This window comes from Aspergillus brasiliensis (assembly GCF_001889945.1).
Source record: "Aspergillus brasiliensis CBS 101740 unplaced genomic scaffold ASPBRscaffold_2, whole genome shotgun sequence".
Lineage (NCBI taxonomy): Eukaryota > Fungi > Ascomycota > Eurotiomycetes > Eurotiales > Aspergillaceae > Aspergillus > Aspergillus brasiliensis.
In genome coordinates, this window is record NW_027137443.1 from 2,760,789 (window position 1) to 2,778,947 (window position 18,159).

Genomic DNA, 18,159 nt, shown 5'->3' on the forward strand with positions numbered 1-18,159 from the left:
AACCGGATCCACCACCATCCCAAGGATTGACGCCTATGAATATCCAAAGCGCGCGGATGCGCAACCGGGAAGTTTCCGAACGCAAGCAAGTTGGAGATGCAGCGATCCTGCTCAACGCTGAGACGCGTGGATGAGGTAGTTGCAATCTGCTTGGCGCTTACCCTCGCCCAGTCGACATGCCCGTGCCGGACGCGCTAGACTAGGGTATTGGTGGGGACAGAACTTCTAGAGAACTATAAGCCGCGAAACCTTGTCATACCATGGCTCCGCATGTGACATGGTCGGCCCCCTTGCAGGCCTTGTGGGTGGAAAGGTGCTACTACCATTTCGATACTTGTTAAAAAAAAGTGATGCGCTGGCATTCCCCATATGCTTGGGAGGATGTATTGCAATTCAGGCCGTATGTTCGGTCTACTAGATACCCTTTAGTCCGATGGATCCGCATTGGAAGACACAGACGCTCATGCATTGGTTGAGTCGTATTTGGAGGTCTATCTATACATCATTATAGATGATTGAGCGCCTGTGCCTGTATTCTTCCTTGGACGCCATCTTTTGTTGCTTGTTTGCTTGCCGTTATTGATTGTTATTGATTACCTTGCACTTCATGGAAGAGTTGCAGCCCTCCTTGTATAGTATGTTTCACGGATTGACGGAATAGGGTACGGGTATGGATTGGATAGGATTGTATGTACACAAACGCAGCGCTGCTGAATCACATTGAAACATTTGAAAAATTGAATCTTTGTTTTGGATACATGAAATGTAACAAGTCTAGATCTGAGCCCGTAAAATTCGTAAGAAAGGTGGATTGAAAAAGAAAAGAAAAGAAAAGAAAGAAAGCTTAGCACCTACTCATTACCTCTCAAACAACCCCCTCCGCCTCTCCCTCTCGCGATACGACGCCGACTGCTGCAACCCCCTGCCTCCTCTTACCCCCCTCCCCACCCGATCCGGCGTCCCCGTCCTCCCTTTCATCTTCGACGCCGAAGCGGATCCAGAGCCTGACATAGACCCCGACCCCACCGACGCAGGCGACGATTGCATCCCACCAGCACTGACTGATCCTCCTCGTCCTGCACGCTCTATCGGCCGCCTCCACCCCGCATCATCCGTCTCATGCACATCCACCACTTGCCGCGGCACAATCATCGCGACTGTCGACAATGAAGCAAGACTGCTGGTGCTGGGATGCTGGACCGTAAATCGGTCTGCACGGATTGAAGCCGCGGATTCGGGGTCCTCGGGAGCGAGGAGGCGGGATAGGAAGCGGCGCCGAGATTGGGGGAGGGTCTGTAATAGTTTTCAAACTCATATTCTTGATTAGTATGGGAGTTGGAAATGTGGGGTGTAGTGTAGTGTAGAGAAGTACAGAGGGAAGTCGTACCTCCTGATGCGCCAAAGCCTGGATAGTAAGTAATTCCCTATCTAAGAGGACACATAACGCGGCGTGGCGGTCTTCGCGGAGACGAGTGCGCAATTGACGTTCTTGGTCTAAGGTTGTTTGGTAGAGAGTTGGGCCGAGGTGTGGGGTTGGGGTTGTTGGGTAAGCTGTTCACTCCCCCAGGAAGTGGAATTGTTAATTGTGCTTGTTTGGTCTTGAGATTGAGGTGTCATGGTTCATCGGGGGGGTGCTTGCCACGTGCTGCGCTGTGGTGGGTGAAGGGGGGTGGGGAGTTACTTACTATACCCCATTATACCCGACTGAGGCCGGGAAGACTGTAACGAGTACTCTACCTGCATGTCGTCGTCATCGTCCTCGTCATCATCATCGAGATCGCGATCTAGAGAGTCTTGGTCATCTTCGACGGCTTCGATGTAGACCTGATCCGGGTAGTCACTTTCGACTTCCTCGTCTTCGTCGTCGGCGATCACGATGGGGTCTTGTTGGCGACGGCCGCGGCCGGGGGTGGGGATGTTGGGGTTGAACATTATTTTCTTCTTTGTTCGCTGAGGAGTTGGGAGATTGGAATTGAGATGCGGTGGTGAAGGTACACAAGATATGTACGTATGTTGGTTTGTGTGAATGTGGTATAGGCGCAGAGTGGGTATTGTTCAGGTCGCTTTGTTTAGCATGTGATTATGGTTGATGCGCGCTGATGAGAATCACGGGGATGATTGATGATGGATAAATATGTAAGCAGATTCGCGTGTATGTAGACAGTGCAGGATGTATGCTGCTATGCGGGTAGATAGAATGGAAATGCTGTGTGCTGTGTGCTGTGTTTCGTGCTAAAAGTATTCGGTGGAATAACAGAGCTCCGCAGCGTGCATACACTGTACAGGTCGAGCTCTCAAGAAGATCAGCAGATATGAACAAATCAAGCTGACGGAAGCTGCACAAGTGGCAATTTGTAGTAGAGGTACTGCTTAACCCCGTCCGGCAGGATCAGACAAGTCAAATCTCCCGTCGCGCTGGGTCGCAAGAAGAAATGCCGCGGAGCTGTTGAAGAGAGGAAAGAGTGGAGTGAGGATGACGATGGCGGAGAAGGAACCGGAGGCGCGGCTTAGTCACGGGGCTGCCCTACATGGCGGATTGACAGGTCACTTTTACGAACCGCTTCACTGCGAGAGATGGATGCCATCACTCATAATCAGATTGTTCATTGGTATTGGTGTTCACTTCTATTGAGTATCTCTATCTGCTCGACCATAACTCGCTCAATGCTCGAACAATCGACTTCCATCCACGATGCCTCCCTCCCAATCACTCAAACAACCCTCCCATCTCGACAAAGCCACTGCACTATCAAGCTAAAAGCACGAATAACCCCAGCATGACATGCCAACAGGGTAAATGCGACAAAAAAAGAAGATTACATAAATTACAAGTGAAGATCAATATGCGATATGTCAGACCCCAAACCACCTACTCGAAGGACGAACCGACGCCGTCAACGCCAAAGAATAATGCCGCTAAATAACTCGCAAGCGCCTATGACCGGCACCATGGGCATGCCAGTAAGCCGTGCGGTGTTTGTATCATGAAGATGGGATAGAACTGATCTGGTATTCCCAGCAACGTTAGGTAATGCTCGAAGATTGAACTCCGCGTTCGTCGAAAGAATTAGCACCCGTGCATTAACGAGTTCGTGGGCCAGTCATAGCCAGCAGCATCCCTACTATGCATCAGAAAACTTCGTGCTACAATATCCGGAGAATGGATACACATACCATGTCGTTACGTTGTTGTTATTGTAAGCTTCTGCGTGGGTGGCAATATACTCGGTCGTCTCATAGCCTGGCGGGTCGCAGGTGATGCTGATGTTGTCCGGATCCTGGTAGATGCGGATATAATCGAATCGCATAATTCCAGGCATTATATCACGGATCGTATCATTGATCGGGGCGAAGCTCCATGCCATACCCAGGTTCATGACTATCGACATCGGCTCCATGGGAATCATCCGCTGTCCAACGTTGCCGTTGGGACCAATGGCTCGCCCGTCTAGGGTCCAGGTTTTATCCTGGCCCACGAACCAGGTCACGTTGCCTACCGCGCCGGGGGTATACTCGAACGCAAATACCTGGTACTCGGTCCCATTATACCAGCGATTGTTGAGGTTGGTCAAGCCAGACATAGCCTGCTGATACGGTCCGCCTCGATAGGTATTGATCTCGGTGATATGAGGGTCGTACACAGCAGTGTAATCTGCAGGCAGTTAGATCGGATACTCCCCAGATACATACTTGTCACAGCAACGTCAGACACTTACCGTAGTCAGGCATGTACCATATGTCAAACGGCGCCATCTGCAAACTCTGGGATGCGGTTCCAATGAATGCGTTCGGGTTGTTGTTCAGAGGCCCTACGCTGGCCTCGATAACGTCGATTTCCGGGGCGCCGCGAGATTTGCCCGGGGTGGGATGGTCAGCACCATCGCAAGTGCACGCCGGTAGACGCATGCCTGGAAGAAAATTGATACCATCGGGAGAACTTTGATTGGGCGTAATGCCTGCATCGCATCCGTCGTAGTAGCTATATGGCCACGTGCCGTCTGTGGTCGCAGCATAGCCCGGGCGGCCTAGGTTGCCCATCGCCCAGAACCCGGGCCAAAATCCAGATACATCCCCGGCTCCGGGCAGGGAGATACTGGCTTCCAAGCGTCCACCAGAGAAGCACAGCTTATTCCAGCTTTGCACCATTCCCGAACGGTACCCAAGCTCGTGGTTTGTGAACGCATCGAAACGAATCTCCAACGATCCATCTTTCGTCGTGACCGCATCCGGGTCGTACCACTATCAGTCCGTTAGTCGTGAATGCATTGACGAAAGACAATATCTGTACTAGCCTCCAAGTCCTGCGTCACGCCATACCAGAAATCCATGGCCTGGTAATAAGGGTCGTCCCCGTCATAAAAAGTTCGGCCGGGAAATTCAAATTCGTCAGAAAACTGCTCCCAGGTCAATGACTGTTCACTGTCGTAGCTCGCGGTATATATTCTCCTAGTACTCACCACCAACTGCCATTCCTTCCCATCCACTGTCTTCTTTGTCATTACTGATTCAGGTGTGTCCGGGTCTATCAATCCGGTCCTCAAATTGGTGAGACCTGGTCGATCTCCAACGTCAAGACACAGAGTGTCGGCAGGGTCACATGTCGGCACGTATTTTCTTTGTATCCCGCCTAGGGCAGCTCTAATGACCAGTCAGTGTATGCCGCTGAGACTAATTGGCCGGGACAGGAAGACTCACATCACTGGGTAGGCAACAAACAGCACTACGAAGCCCACAGTCATGAGGAGTAGTCCACCGAGATTAACAAGGCCCCGCTTATTCCATACATCACAAACTATGTCCCTGTCATTTGGATCGGGGTTGTGCATATAGTCATCCTTCTCAACATCCTCCGGAAACAATAATAATCCTTCTGTTGGCATTATATTGTACTTTTCCGTGACTGTATGAGTGTTCACATCATTATCATCACTCTCTGCACGCGACGGCGCCCTCGAATCATCGAATCGACTGTACAGGTAAGCTCTGGCATCATAGCTGACAGCCTCTGAGCTCCAGCTCGTCCGTCGCGAGGACCGAATCGACAGTTCAGGGGACCGCAACTCGTCTCGGACGCGGTAGGGCCGCGGAGGTATTAACAGCTCGGTCGATTCTTGGGGAGTGGGCGAGCCCCATGTCGTCGGAAATGTGACTTCAGAGGTCGACTGCACCATGCCGGGGGTCAACGTCCGCCCCAGCTGCTGGGGTGGTACTGACACGTAGGGATCATCGGAATCGGCAAATGGGTCATGTTGTCCCGAATTGACACGGATGTGAGGTGTCTCGCGCAAGATCGGATCTTCGGACATTCTGCGCAATCAAGGTCCACCTCGAGGGACTGGGCTGGTTCGGTTTATACTAAGGAACGATCTCAAATCTGGAAGCTCAACGGTGCTTATGCAGGTTGGGTGTCAATGAGCGATTACCCACTAAACCAGGATCCCTCGCAGTTTGCTCGATCATAAACGGTCCTTCACTTCGCGTTCTTTATGTTCACTCTGGCCAGAGAGGTCTTCCTCTCTATGCAGATCAGATATTCCACTGCGGGCCCAAATGTGATTGACGAGGGCTGTCAAATCTTGCTTAGTCGTAATGAGTGACGCGACAGATCTTGGGTGTGACAATTGATAATGAGTGTGAAGGTGGTTACTCCGATATCCGACAATGTCCTCGAGTCAATACATAGAATAACTTGCGAAGCTGGACGCGAGAATTGATCAAATTAACGCAGGGGTGAACTGAACGCGTGCCGACTTGGTCTTGAGAGATTGTGGGATGAGCGACAGGAAGGGTGATTGTGCAGATAAAGAGGGAGTAGTGAGCCGCTGAATCGCTCACAAGTCGAACAATATCGCGAAGGCGAAAATCCAAAAGAGTGAAAAGGAAAAGATAAAGCACACGGACTGGAGTCAAACTGAAGCCTGGTGACAGAGACAGCCGTTACGCAGGGCTCAAGGAAGGGATGGGCAGCGCACGAAGTGAAGAGAAGAGAAAATGAAGGTGAAGAGTTGAGAGAATGGGAGAATTGAGAGAGATGAAGGTGAGCACCGCTGGTCCAGAGTGTGAACAAACAATGTCAATCCCTGGAAGTGGGCGATTGGTGCTACATGCATGGATGAACCCAAGCTTTTTCTTCCTAATTTTCCTAAGAATTCCCCTTTTTTGCACCAAAGTGGAATCACCTTAATCTTTTCTGCTGGGTGACGGCGGCATTACAGCTGCAGGAGGGGAGTAATTACAGGAGGATGTCTGGGCCAAACAAAGGCAGGTCTGGCTGCAACGACATGGCGGAATGCATTAATCAATTTTAGACTCTAATCCCTGGATCTTGGGGATTGCCAGGCCTAGAAAGGGCGGCATCTGCATGGATGCTGCCTCGAATTGAAGTTATACTGCATCCCCGATCCCCGTCTGTGGCTGCGGGTTTCCTTCCAATGTGATGAGCAACTGCAGCTGCTGCACACCTGGGGGAGCACATCACCACACGACGCAGGTCCGGTCCTACCGTATACACCACTTCATTACGCAGTCAGTAGATAGATACTTTCTGATGGAAGAAATGGCCAACTTTCCCCGGCAACCCTTTCATGACAGATAAGATTCCTGAATGCTGGGAAGGAATTCGGTTGCCCTTGACTGGCGGGAATGACGGGGGCCCTGAACCATGGAATTCCCTTCTGGGCCGAAAATAAAATCCAACTCGGGCGCCTTAGTCCCGTTTGGGGCTAGTCAGTACCAGGATGGAACGGCCACTAGTTCCCAAACAGAATAACTTAGTAACTTACAGTAACTTGCAGTTGCGCGAACTTCATTTAGCGCCGATCATCTGGTATTGTAACTTCAAACTTGGTACCAAACACGCTCCTTCCCGCATTCTTGCTCTCCGTTGGCTCTTGACGACTGCATTCCACCTCTCCTGGCTGCCTGAATCATAGTCTTCATGGGATATAAGATAGGCAGCAAAGTATCTCTACGTTGTCCTTTATTCAACTGACTCCTATATACCTTGGATACTCAACCTTAATTGATGTCCCCGTTTCAGGACACTTACGAATCTCTACTGTCGGCCCGGACGGGAGTGCTCAGCCATTGCCGATGTGGTGGACGTGGAACCCGTACTATTTCCGTCGAAGGGATATATTATCCAACCTAAATTCAAAGGTTGATTCTCGAATTTCAATCAATTCGAATGTCTAATACGTGGCGACCAGGCAGAAAATAAATACAACTGCTGACCACAAAACATGGCGTCCATCATGATCCAATGAATTTTGTGAGACATGGTATACTACATTACGTGGTTTGGGACTGGTTCATTCAGAAAGCGACCGTCTCATTGGCGATGTACCAGCTTAGCCCAGGCACTTGATGACGGATAATGAGATCTAAAGTTCATCACTCATCAGTTATCCCGTAGGTAGAGGTTGAAAGATCCCTTGTATAGCGCTAGGAACCCCTGGCTTGTGCTTTGGGCGGTTGTTCATCCCGCATGGACCACATTCCAGTAATAGTCAGCCAACTCATGTGAAAGGTGTTTGATGATTTGATCAGTAACTGAGTTTACATACTGAATTTGGCCTTATGTTTGGATGTGTAACCCACACCAGCCACCAACGCGTCAGCGCTGGTCCGAACTGGCACAATCAAAGTCTAGACTAAGTTTAGTGGCTGCCATGGCCTAACTTAGTCTTTGGGGTTAACTAAACATTGATCAATTCCATCTGTCTAGTCATGGTGGGAGCAGAGAGAGTTAGTCTACTACTCAGTATGCGATTGGCTACTCCGTACTGCTTGTGCCCTGCGTTCTTCTTTTTTCAATGCGAGTTTCCATACAAGTTACATGACCAACTAAAAAGTACTTGGTATTATAACCAATGATACACTTGCAGATCTCTCTTGGATTATAGCGTAATATGATCAAGTATTTATACTATATCGTAATCGCATACTATCGGACTTAAACTCGTTGAAGTAGTACTTCAATACTAATATAGTATATATATGTATATAAATATGTTATACTTCCTAGTACTGCCACTATATATTATCAGCCACTGTCTGGCAGCTATCAGCACAACATGAAATCCGAGACTATCCCCAACCACAGAAGCCGGCAGTATATATTCCCGAGCACTACTCCGTACACAAACCAACAGTCTCCCAACCAGTATACCAGCTCAAGTTCCTGACTATTTCTCATTCTGCCTCAACCAATATAGTATCGACTAGCACCTATTCGACCCGTTTTTAAAACCGGATTAAGCTCAATTTTTTTCATGAGAGTAACCGGACCTGACAGACTGCTTGAATTTAAACACCTTCATGGATAATAACTATATAGTAATACATACAACCATAGTCAACGTCCATATCTGACTGCTCCAAAGTCCACCGAAACTATCCACAGCATGTTGCATAGAACATCAACCATAACCACCAACTGTAGTCCATCCACCTGAGTTCACAAGCCAATCCCCTCGAATCTCAATCAATCACACCCCCTTCGCAAGCCACATATTTCCCACCATTGCATCCACGACCATAATCATTAGCATTATCATTAATATTAAACATTTGAGTATCCACCAAACCCCCAAAACCATCTCACTCACTGCTCAAGCATCAGAATGACCATCTCACCCCCACCTCTTTCCCCTAAACCTTATCAACCACCTCTCCCACACCATTCTCCGCATGATTATCACAATGATAATCATTACTATCATCATCATCCCCCACAACCGACCACCCCAAACTAGCCACATTCCCGACCAAAAACTCATCAAACCTCTCGGCAACACCCCTGGAGCACCCCTCGACGACACACCGAAACCTGCCCTTCACCCTCTCCTTCAAACAAACCGCCGTACTCAGAATCTGCAACGCCCTGCCCACCCTCCATGGCACCAACGGCTCCCTGGCGGAGAGCTCAAAGACCAAATACCAAATCTCATGACCCCGCGGGATAGCCCTAAACGCCAAGCGCCAATTATCCATGAGGGCATCGAGATTCAGCCACGTGACGGTGCAGATCCTGTTGCCCACGGGTCTAGGCTGTTTGATAGTAGGCATAGTGGGGAGATGGGGCGGGGTGATGAAGTAGATGCTCGGGTCGTTGGCGTTGTCGTAGTAGAATAAGTTATCGACGTTCGATGAGGTGGGGAGTGGGAGGAAGGTGAAGAAGGAGGTGGCGCTGCAGGGCTGGTAGCCGATTTGCAGGTCGTGGAGGAGGTAGAGTCGGATGAAGTGGGCGTAGCGGGTGACGAACTGGTAAGTGGCTGCGTTGACGAAGGCGTCGTGCAAGTGGTAGGGGTTGCGGAAGGCGAAGATGTACGCTGTGGGGGTTTGCATGATGGCTTGCGGGTCGATAATGGTGGCTGTTGGGTAGCCGAAGTTGCTTTCCAAGCAGGTGGGCATGGGGAAGACGTCGGTGCAGAGGAAGACTTCGATTAGGGGTTTGGGGTGCATGGGAGGGTCTATGATGGGTTGAGTAGGTGGTTCTGGTGGTTCTGGTATGGTTGGATCGTTTAAATACATGTTGGTGGTGATTGGTGTAGGCAGGGTCTGGATGTTGTTGTTGGGAGGCATTGGATGATGGTTGGACATTGTGATTGAGATTGATGTATGGTTTTGTTATGTATGAGATTGGGGAGAAGAGGATGAGGAAGACGAAGAGGAGAATGGACCGAGAGAAGGAGAAGACAAGAACTTCGTCCATCACGGGCTTAGTATATGCTTGATTCTAACACCGTCTCGTCTCCATGTAGGGCGTGAGTCTGTTTAAGCGCGCCGTGAATGCGCCGTTATGCTCTCACCACCCGGGAGTTGAACGTTCCGGTGTATCATAATGCCGTTGCTGAGGCATAGTGAAGAGATTCACTTGGTCGTTGGCATTCGTAACACCAGCCTGTACATCGGTGGCAGGATAAGCAGGTTTGATGCTGTTGTTTCGATAGAGATGGCCTGCACCGTTATATACTAGCTACGCTAGTGTGCAAATGGCGCTAAGGGTCATGAGTGGTGCAGTGAATGAGCGCTAGGGCTAGGAGACTACTGCACCTAGGCGCTTCTAGAATGCATAGCAGATCACCAAATGATCTTATTATCATTGCTCCTGTTAATTAAGTAACGTCTTTCCAATATTAGGGTTCTCACGTAAAAGTCATCCTCACATTACCCTACTGACAGCATCACTCATAGACCATCAACCTAAGTCTCAATAGCCTTAGCCCTCAACCCAACAACCAAGCCCTCTGTCCCATCCAGCGCCAAAACAAAATACTCCACTCTCGACCTCGCCACCTCAACCCGGTAGACCTTGATATTCGCGCCCTCCTCATCACCGACAGCAGCCCTAACAGCCCTCACCACCCCCGCATACTGATTCTTCGGGTCGAATGTCGAGAATGTCAATGTCTCGATGGAGTTGGAGAGGTCTGCATCTGGGGAAATCAAGTTGGAAAGGGCAGCTGTTACCAATTCACGTTAGCTTTGTGGCCTAACAGATAACATCCAGTATATATGCATGCAGTGACAGAACGGACAGACTCACCAGCATCAGGCCAAATCCCACGCCCCGCATCAGGCCATTTCAGAGCGACAGGCTCAAATGGCTCATCTGTTTCAGAGATGTAGAAGGCGTCGACGGAGGTGAGGGGCGCGGGGATGCGGACGTCGGTGTGGATGGTTTGGGTGCGTGGGGTGGAGGAAGTGGTGTCTCGTTGAGGCTGGACTTGGCTGGCACTGAGGTCTGCGTTGGCCTTGTTTAGAAAGGCCATGTAATCGTTGTCGGAAGACATAGTGCGGGTGGGAGGAGGGGTAATGAAGGTGGTTTTGGATGCTGGTGGTCTCAATGATGAGATTGTGGAGACAACAACGTAAGGACTGTTTTGGAGGCGGATTCGAGATGAATTCTGGTGGTATGTTCGAGTAATCTGAAGGGGCTGTTGAAGCTGGACTGAGGAAGGACGAGCAGATGTTGTGGAGGAGGAAATAATCGAAGCCCAAGGCACGTTGGGATCAATGACGCAATGGCCAGTGCGGCTGAGCGGCCAGCGGCGCAGACTTGCGGCGGTCATCTGATTGGTGCTGTGATGGACAACAGAGGGAAATGAATGGATGGCTTCTAGAAGGATGGTGTGGAACAGGGACAGACAAGCAGCCAGTGAAGGGTGTCGAAGGATGGATAGCTGGTGCAAATCCTCTGGTCTTGTTGGTCTTGGACGGGGTACGGGGTCCGATCCAGGAAAATTTGCAGCGGAGTCTACGCACACACCACCAGCCTTGCCTAGTACTGAGAATGACCCTTTTGAAAGCTTTCCGAGGTCTATTCTGTACGATGCAGCGACTTTTAGTGGCAGATAACAGATAAAATCCAACACATTATTATTGCTACGTAAACTACCGTGACACCATAGGAAAAAGTGAAAGGTATTCTTCGCTTTTATTGAAACGTAATATAATTTGCACTACACCGAACCGACATTTCCATAAACACCTTAAGCGGAAGTCTCCAGGTCCTTCTTGAGGGTACCCATGAAGGCACGCTTCTCCTCGGGGGTCTGGAAAGCACCGTGACCGAACTTGGAGGAGGTATCGATCCACTTGAGCTCGATCTTCTCGGTGGCCCTGCGGCTGGTCTGGGGGTACAGGGTCTTGCGGAGGGTCATGACACGCTTCTTAACACCGGGGACGGAACCCTTAAGGAGAATGAAGTCGTTCTTGACCTCACCGTAGTGAACGAAGCCACCCATGCTGTAGTAGATTGTTAGCGTCGACGCCCTTTTTTTTTTCAGCTTTCAGAGTATTAGGCTACTTACGGGGTGATCTGCTTCTTGGAGATATCGAAGTCGGTGGAGGCGTTACCCTCATCGGAGCCCTTGCCAACACGGAAGACCTTGTGGTTGCAAGAGGTACGGTGGTGGTAACCCATCTGACCAGCACGGGCAACAGTCCACTGGACGTGGTTAGGGTGCCAGGCACCGATACAAGCGACCTTACGCAGACCCTTGTGAGTCTTACGGGGAAGCTTCTTGGTGCCCCAACGGCTGGTGACACCCTGGAAACCGTGACCCTTGGTGACGGCGATGACATCGATCATCTCGTCCTTCTCGAAGATGCTGTCGATCTCAATGGGCTTCTCGAACAGGTTGCGGGCGAAGTCAACCTTGTCGGCAACGGAGCCACCGTTGACCTGGATCTCCATCAAGTGGGCCTTCTTCTGCTTGAGAGCAGTCTTGCGGACCTGGGTGTGGGCGAGGACACGGACGACAGTGCAGTACTTCTTGATGCGCTCGAGCTCGCGGGTGATGGAAGCACCGTTCTCCTCGGCGTGCTTCTTGGCGTACTTGGTGAAAGCCTTCTTCTTGCTCTTGTACCAGTTCTTGTAGAAGCGGCGCTTGACCTCGTCGCTCAGGTGCTCAGCCCAGACGGTGGTGAGAGAGCGGAGACCACGGGGAGTCTCAATGTAACCGACAACACCGACAGCGACAAGCTATAAATCGAGATATCCAGGTCAGTTATTGAACAGATCCAGATAGCCAGGCCAGAGAGAAGAATTTTTTTTTCCTTCCGTTCTCTTCCTGACAAGGGGTCCAACGTACGGGAGGAGTCTCGATGACGGTAGCGGCCTCGACAACTTCCTTCTTGTGCATCTTGGCACCGGGACGGTCAAGGTCACGGACGACGGTGGTCATACCGGCCTTGTAGCCCATGGTGGCCGTCAGGTGGACGGGCTTCTTGGGGTCATCCTTGGGGAAGCTGCCGAACAGTTCAGTATATGTCCTTCAGATCTCCATTTTTTCGTCTCGTCTTCGCGGGCCAAAAACTAACCTCTTGACCTTTCCACGGTGGCGGGCAGCGCGCTTGCGGGGCAGGTAGGCAAGAGAGCCTGTCGAAATCCATGTCAGTATACCATCCACACACAAGACCTCGAGATTCCAGTATCGTTTGAGAGGTCGCAAAGTAGGTTGACGAACCGTGCCGAGGCGCTTCGTACTTCCGGTGACTCCTGTAAAATAAATTGAATCAGCGACATCATCCCTGGAGGTCAACAATTGTCATATTGCGGCAGGCCCAACTTACATCTTGACCCTGTTGTCGTTAGTCGTCGAAGTGGTGAGTGAGAGTGTCTATCTCTGAGTTTGCCGAAAGTCGTATTTTGCACGCTTAACGAATGTGGGCTGATCTAAGCGAAGTCTTGGCGTGGATTACCCGTTCGGGTTAAGCGACCACGGGACCGAGACCTGAGTTCCTCTGTGCCTCAGGCAGCACAACTTACGGTCACGAGGTTCCTGCTGTCGGGCGAATCTCCCGGTCGGCAATATTACCAGATCCAGTGCCTGCCTCCAAGTGTCTGCGCCATTGCCCTACTTAGGGTAATCCGTCTTGCGCCCTTCCACAATGCTGGAAGGCCATTTATGCACCCTATGACTCCCCATGTTCCTGTGCGAACTTACTGCTGAGTTCGTTGGCCAACGAAACACGGCAGGCTGCAAGGCTGTACGATCACTGACGGAAAACCGTTCGACCTGGATTTGACCCGACATCCACCGGAGTCCCAGACCCAGAATTAAACGCCCCCGTAAGGACCGTCCCCACGATTGAAACGCACGGTGAGACTTGGCGCTAGTAGCCTCCGTTGACCCTCGCCGTGTCCGTTGGTAATATTCTGGCTGATCACCAGTCTTATTACATTCTACTTGTTCCAAATAAATGTATCGTTGTCATACATGCGAGGCATATTATCATCGTTGAAAGTTGAGTAGATTGTAGATCAGTGTATTTGGATTTCCTAGCTGCTCAAGGCGAGTGTATATCACCCAGCAGACAGTACTCATTCAAACACGCACACACAAAATTGAATAGAACTTTAGAACAAATGACCATCAAGACCGCCCCTTGAAATGCCAATCCTACAATACAAACAAGCCTGGGTGGTAAAACAGTACATGAACGGAACTGCCACCGAAAGTCGGAAAAGAAATATATAGACGAATTCAAGGAAACAGGGGGGGGGGGCGGAAGCAAACGAGGGCAGTGACTTCTCATGACGAAAACTTTCATACGGACTGTTCTTTCCTTGAGCCTCGATAGACCCAACGATCCACCTCACATAATACATCAAGTAGTGCTGCACCACAAGCTTCTAGACCGCAGATTCCGGCTTCGCTGGCGTGGGTGGGTTGCCAGCACTCAGGACACCATTGCTACCATTGTTGCTCGACCCAGCGGCGTGCGGGCTTCCCTTCACAACAGCACTAGCTCGTTTCTCATCATCGTCATCATCGTAGTTTTCGTCAACGTCCATCTTCCGCGCTGCGGGCTCATGTGCAGGTGCCTGTTCGCCGCGCGCCGGCTCCTCCTTCACCTGGACCTGGGCGGCAGAGGGTCCCGACGGCGGTCCGTTGGAAGGCGCAGTAGAGCTTTCGGCCATAGGCGGGAGGCTCGGGCCAGACGGGTGAGGGGGCATGTGCTGAATAGAAGGCAACGTAGGAGGGTGGTGGGCCGCCTCAGAAGGATGGTAGTTCTCGTTGACGCGACGCTGGTCCTCACGGCGGATTTCCGAAGAACTGCGTCGCTGAATCTCCCCGGGTGAGGGCATACGGTTCGGCGGAGTGACACGACGAGACAGCTGATCGTCGAGGCGAGCACGACTCTCTTCGTTGGCGATCTTCTTCGCAGGTCCAGCTTCCGCCTCCCATTCTCGGCCGCGCTTCATGGCTGAACCAGGACGTTCTTCGCGTTCGCGAGCGGCAGCCTCAGCGGCACTAATAGCAGAAGCCGGAGGAGGGGCACCCCCAGCAATACCAGCAGGGAGACTAGGGCCGTGGTGATACTGCTGGTGCGGGTATGTAGAACCGGGTGATGAAGGCCGCTCATCACGCAAAGGTCGAACCTCAGTGGGTGGGGTGAAGGGGCGATGGTAGGGAGGCAGAGCGTTAGCTGACGCAGGTCCATTTGGAGCACCCGGAGCAGCGGGAGGGCCGGGAGGAGCGGGCGGCAAGGGGCCACGAGTAGCTGGCGAAAAGGCCGTCGCGGCAGCAGCACGATCGAGGGCGTTAGGTGGGGGGTTGGCGAGCTGAAGGCCATGGGGCTGTCCGTAAACACCCGGGCCGGTGAGGGTAGTCTTCGGGGAGCGGGTTGGCTGCGCACGCATAGCATCGGGGAAGCCTCTTCCGGGTTCTTGTCGCGGGCTTGGTTGCTGTAGAGAGGCGGGAGCACGGACGGCGTCACGGTGGTCAAAACCATTGGCGGCTTGTGCCTGTGCCTGGGACTGGAGTTCATTGATGCCACGGTTCCAGTCAGCTATCTGTCTTGGTGGAGCGGGAGCCTGCGGGGGTGGACCACCGGTTGGCGCTGGTGCACCCCATTGAGGCGCCGGAGGCGCTCCTACGCCAGGAGCTTGATAAGCCTGGGGATGAACATCCTGCGGCTGAGGAGCGGGAGCGTTGCCCTGACTGGAACCGGACAATTGGCTTTGGAGGAGCTGGAGGCGCGCTTTGATATGAACATTGGTCGGGTCGAGGTCGGCAGCCCGACCGTACGCATCCAGCGCGTCCGCGATCTGGTTGTTGCAGGACTCGTACTGTCCACAGGTCAGTTTTCCTACCGGACGACTCACATTGGACATGAACACTCACCAGAGTTCCCAGGTCGTACCACACCTCCGAAATGTAGGGGTTCAAACGAATAGCACGAGAATAGGCATCCAAAGCATCCCGGTACTGATTGATCTGGTAATAGAGCACACCAATCGAGCACCAGAAAGTCGGGTTCCGACCGTCCCGGTAGACGGCTTGCTGATAAGCTTCATAAGCCTTGGGGTACTTGGCTTGCGACATGTAGCAGCGACCGAGAAGATACCAGCTTTGGGCATCGCTGTTGTCTAGTAGGATGTTAGCGGAAGGAATGCGGAAAACGATGCAGAGGACCTACCTGCGCTGACAGACTTCTCAAGGAACTCAATAGCCTTCTCCTGGCTGGTGTAGTTGTTGCTTTGTTGATGGAAAAGCCACCCAAGCTGTTGCAGAACCTTCGCATGGTTGGGATCGCGGTCCAGGACTCGCCGGTAAGCTTGCTGCGCAGCTTCGAACTGTGAATGCGTTAATAGCCAGAATCATTTTCTTCGGTATTCAGAAAACCCATACATCCTTCTGCTGCTCATGGACATGGCCGATCTGGAACCAGATGTCCTCTTCCGTCAATGGGCGAGGGGGGTCGCCAACGATATATTTGAAACACTGAACAAATCAGCACAAGAACGAGACGGCATGGTAACCTTCTGCACATACCTCTAAACTTTGTGTGAACTTCTGCTGCTGCTTGTATATGATTCCGAGCCGGAAGTAGATCTCATTGGCCTTTTCGAAATCGGGGGCCATGCGCATGACCTGAGAGAAGGCTTCTTCGGCGTGGTCGAGAGAGCCATAGCGATCATAGAGGATGCCAATACCATACCACAACTTGGGCTCCTAGGAAAAAAAAAGAAGAAACGTTAGCCATTGCTCTTGCAAATCCTGCGTGTGGTCTCACTAACCTTGGGGTCGCGCAAGTGGTACAGAGCCTGTTGGTAGGAGGTATACGCCTCTTGCAGATTATCCATCATCAGATGACAGTGACCTAAGGTGCGACTTTAGTTAGTGCACTTAGATGGGTGGACGATACCAAATTCAAGTACCTAGACTGCCCCAAGTTTCTCCACTGGTCGGATCCAACTTCAGAATATTCTGAAGATACTCAATCGCCTTCGGAAACTGTTCCTTCGTCCGCAGAATACAAGAGATCGCGTTCATCGCAGGGATCGACCATTGGTTATGCCGTAAAGCTTGCTCGTAGGCGTTCATGGCACCATCCAAGTCGCCGATCATCTCGGTAAGGTTTCCTGCGCGAAGATTGTCAGCAGCCGTCGCTTTGCCGAATGGTCGACGCGCTCTTCTTGCGAGACGCAGATCAGCCATTCACTTACCGATTTGAAGCCAAACCTGCTCATTAAGCGCGGCGATCTTCTGAGCAGTGCTCAGAGGGGGGCCTTTCTGGGTTTGAGTCTGCAGCGGCATGTGGCCATTAACTTGAGGGTGAGCTGCGATATGGCCATGGTGAGGAGTGACGCCTCCTGTGGGAGACGGTTGGGTATGAGCCATCGTGGCCGGTCGGTCGAAGTTGTCACAGAACGCAATGTATCCAGGTGTTGACAGTGACGAAGCTCTTGGCTCGCCTTTGCGACACAGGTGATGCAATGGGCGCCCGTGTCACTAAGAGGTCGCACAGTCCCGATGGACGTAGTCGCGCAAACCAGTCACCCAATGATGTTCAAACGAAGCGCGACCGCGTGCGGGACAAAAGGGTTCCCAAGATAACTGCCGCGCTAGCGAGTCTAGAACCAAACGTCGTCACGACGACAGGGTGGAATTGAAGGAATGCGAAACGGGACGATTCCTGGTCGCTCGTGGTGAGGTAGATGCTGCGGAATTCGAGCGGCAAAGAACGTGCAGGATCAATCAAGTCCCGAATGCAGGTATATGGCTGGGGACGGGACGGAACAAGCGTGTGGAGCGACAATCAAGAACTACGGGGAAGGGGGCAAAGGATTGGAAAAGACACGAGTAAGAAACAAGCAAGATGAGGCAAAAGCGGGCGGAAAGGCTTGAGAGAGTGGGAAGATGGGAAAGTGAGGGATGGGGGTGGTGTGGAATTGGAAGACCAAGGGCCAAGCAAAGGTCAAGTTACGGGGTAAGGGAAGCCAAAGCAGAAAGGGAAGGGGAAAAGAGAGAGGAAGAGAGAGGGAAAAGGGAAGAAGAGAGAAGGAGAGGAGAGGAAATGGGAAGAGAGGAGGGAAAGGTCGAGGGGCTGGTGGTAGAGTGCGAAAATTGCCAAGCGGCGCTAGTGGTTGTGCAGCTCTCCAGCAGTCAGCGAAACCAAAGGAAAGCACGGAAAAGCTGAGATGGCGGTCGTCCGGCGCCAAGCCGAAGACAGGCAGCTTTACGTCCAGGAACGGCCTAGCGGGTGGGGACAACCTGGAGTCGTGTCCGCGGGTATTTACAGTTAATATTTTCCGGGCGCCCGGAAACTCAGGTGAGCGCCGGAGGATGCATTCACCCAAGCTAGATACTCCTATAAGCATCATGCAGACCACGGCACCAGTGAGATAATGATATTAATAAT

The 18,159-nt window shown here is 51.7% G+C and overlaps 7 protein-coding genes across 7 annotated transcripts; 1 reads left to right on the forward strand and 6 right to left on the reverse strand.

Annotated features, from left to right (window-relative positions):
- Positions 1 to 858: 858 nt before the first annotated feature.
- Positions 859 to 2,408, reverse strand: ASPBRDRAFT_203997 (uncharacterized protein; the record flags this gene model as incomplete). The annotated part of the gene is made up of 3 exons (XM_067621687.1): positions 1,686 to 2,408; positions 1,388 to 1,494; positions 859 to 1,293 (listed from the first exon to the last, which is right to left on the reverse strand). Exons 1-3 carry the CDS (start codon positions 1,930 to 1,932, stop codon positions 859 to 861), a joined length of 789 nt encoding a protein of 262 aa, XP_067483614.1. The 5' UTR covers positions 1,933 to 2,408.
- A 659-nt stretch (positions 2,409 to 3,067) lies between these two features.
- Positions 3,068 to 5,306, reverse strand: ASPBRDRAFT_51991 (SKN1/KRE6 family beta-glucan synthesis-associated protein; the record flags this gene model as incomplete). Its single annotated transcript, XM_067626823.1, has 6 exons — positions 3,068 to 3,122; positions 3,175 to 3,652; positions 3,717 to 4,239; positions 4,278 to 4,394; positions 4,458 to 4,638; positions 4,696 to 5,306. 6 exons carry the CDS (start codon positions 5,304 to 5,306, stop codon positions 3,068 to 3,070), a joined length of 1,965 nt encoding a protein of 654 aa, XP_067483615.1.
- A 3,024-nt stretch (positions 5,307 to 8,330) lies between these two features.
- Positions 8,331 to 10,030, reverse strand: ASPBRDRAFT_38812 (uncharacterized protein). The gene has a single exon (XM_067624011.1). It carries the CDS (start codon positions 9,601 to 9,603, stop codon positions 8,653 to 8,655), a length of 951 nt encoding a protein of 316 aa, XP_067483616.1. The 5' UTR covers positions 9,604 to 10,030; the 3' UTR covers positions 8,331 to 8,652.
- A 50-nt stretch (positions 10,031 to 10,080) lies between these two features.
- On the reverse strand, positions 10,081 to 11,372 carry ASPBRDRAFT_38813 (uncharacterized protein). The gene is made up of 2 exons (XM_067624012.1): positions 10,550 to 11,372; positions 10,081 to 10,466 (listed from the first exon to the last, which is right to left on the reverse strand). Exons 1-2 carry the CDS (start codon positions 11,073 to 11,075, stop codon positions 10,207 to 10,209), a joined length of 786 nt encoding a protein of 261 aa, XP_067483617.1. The 5' UTR covers positions 11,076 to 11,372; the 3' UTR covers positions 10,081 to 10,206.
- On the forward strand, positions 10,985 to 11,428 carry ASPBRDRAFT_406900 (uncharacterized protein). The gene has a single exon (XM_067624410.1). The coding sequence runs from the start codon at positions 11,116 to 11,118 to the stop codon at positions 11,359 to 11,361; it is 246 nt and encodes an 81-aa protein (XP_067483618.1). The 5' UTR covers positions 10,985 to 11,115; the 3' UTR covers positions 11,362 to 11,428.
- Positions 11,429 to 11,495: 67 nt separating this feature from the next.
- On the reverse strand, positions 11,496 to 13,436 carry rpL3 (60S ribosomal protein uL3; the record flags this gene model as incomplete). Its single annotated transcript, XM_067620494.1, has 7 exons — positions 11,496 to 11,751; positions 11,817 to 12,490; positions 12,600 to 12,756; positions 12,829 to 12,886; positions 12,975 to 13,006; positions 13,081 to 13,089; positions 13,369 to 13,436. 7 exons carry the CDS (start codon positions 13,434 to 13,436, stop codon positions 11,496 to 11,498), a joined length of 1,254 nt encoding a protein of 417 aa, XP_067483619.1.
- Positions 13,437 to 14,143: 707 nt separating this feature from the next.
- Positions 14,144 to 17,138, reverse strand: cyc8 (putative transcriptional corepressor Cyc8; the record flags this gene model as incomplete). Its single annotated transcript, XM_067626824.1, has 8 exons — positions 14,144 to 15,583; positions 15,639 to 15,883; positions 15,934 to 16,090; positions 16,146 to 16,238; positions 16,290 to 16,469; positions 16,535 to 16,617; positions 16,676 to 16,879; positions 16,964 to 17,138. 8 exons carry the CDS (start codon positions 17,136 to 17,138, stop codon positions 14,144 to 14,146), a joined length of 2,577 nt encoding a protein of 858 aa, XP_067483620.1.
- Between the last annotated feature and the right edge of the window lie 1,021 nt (positions 17,139 to 18,159).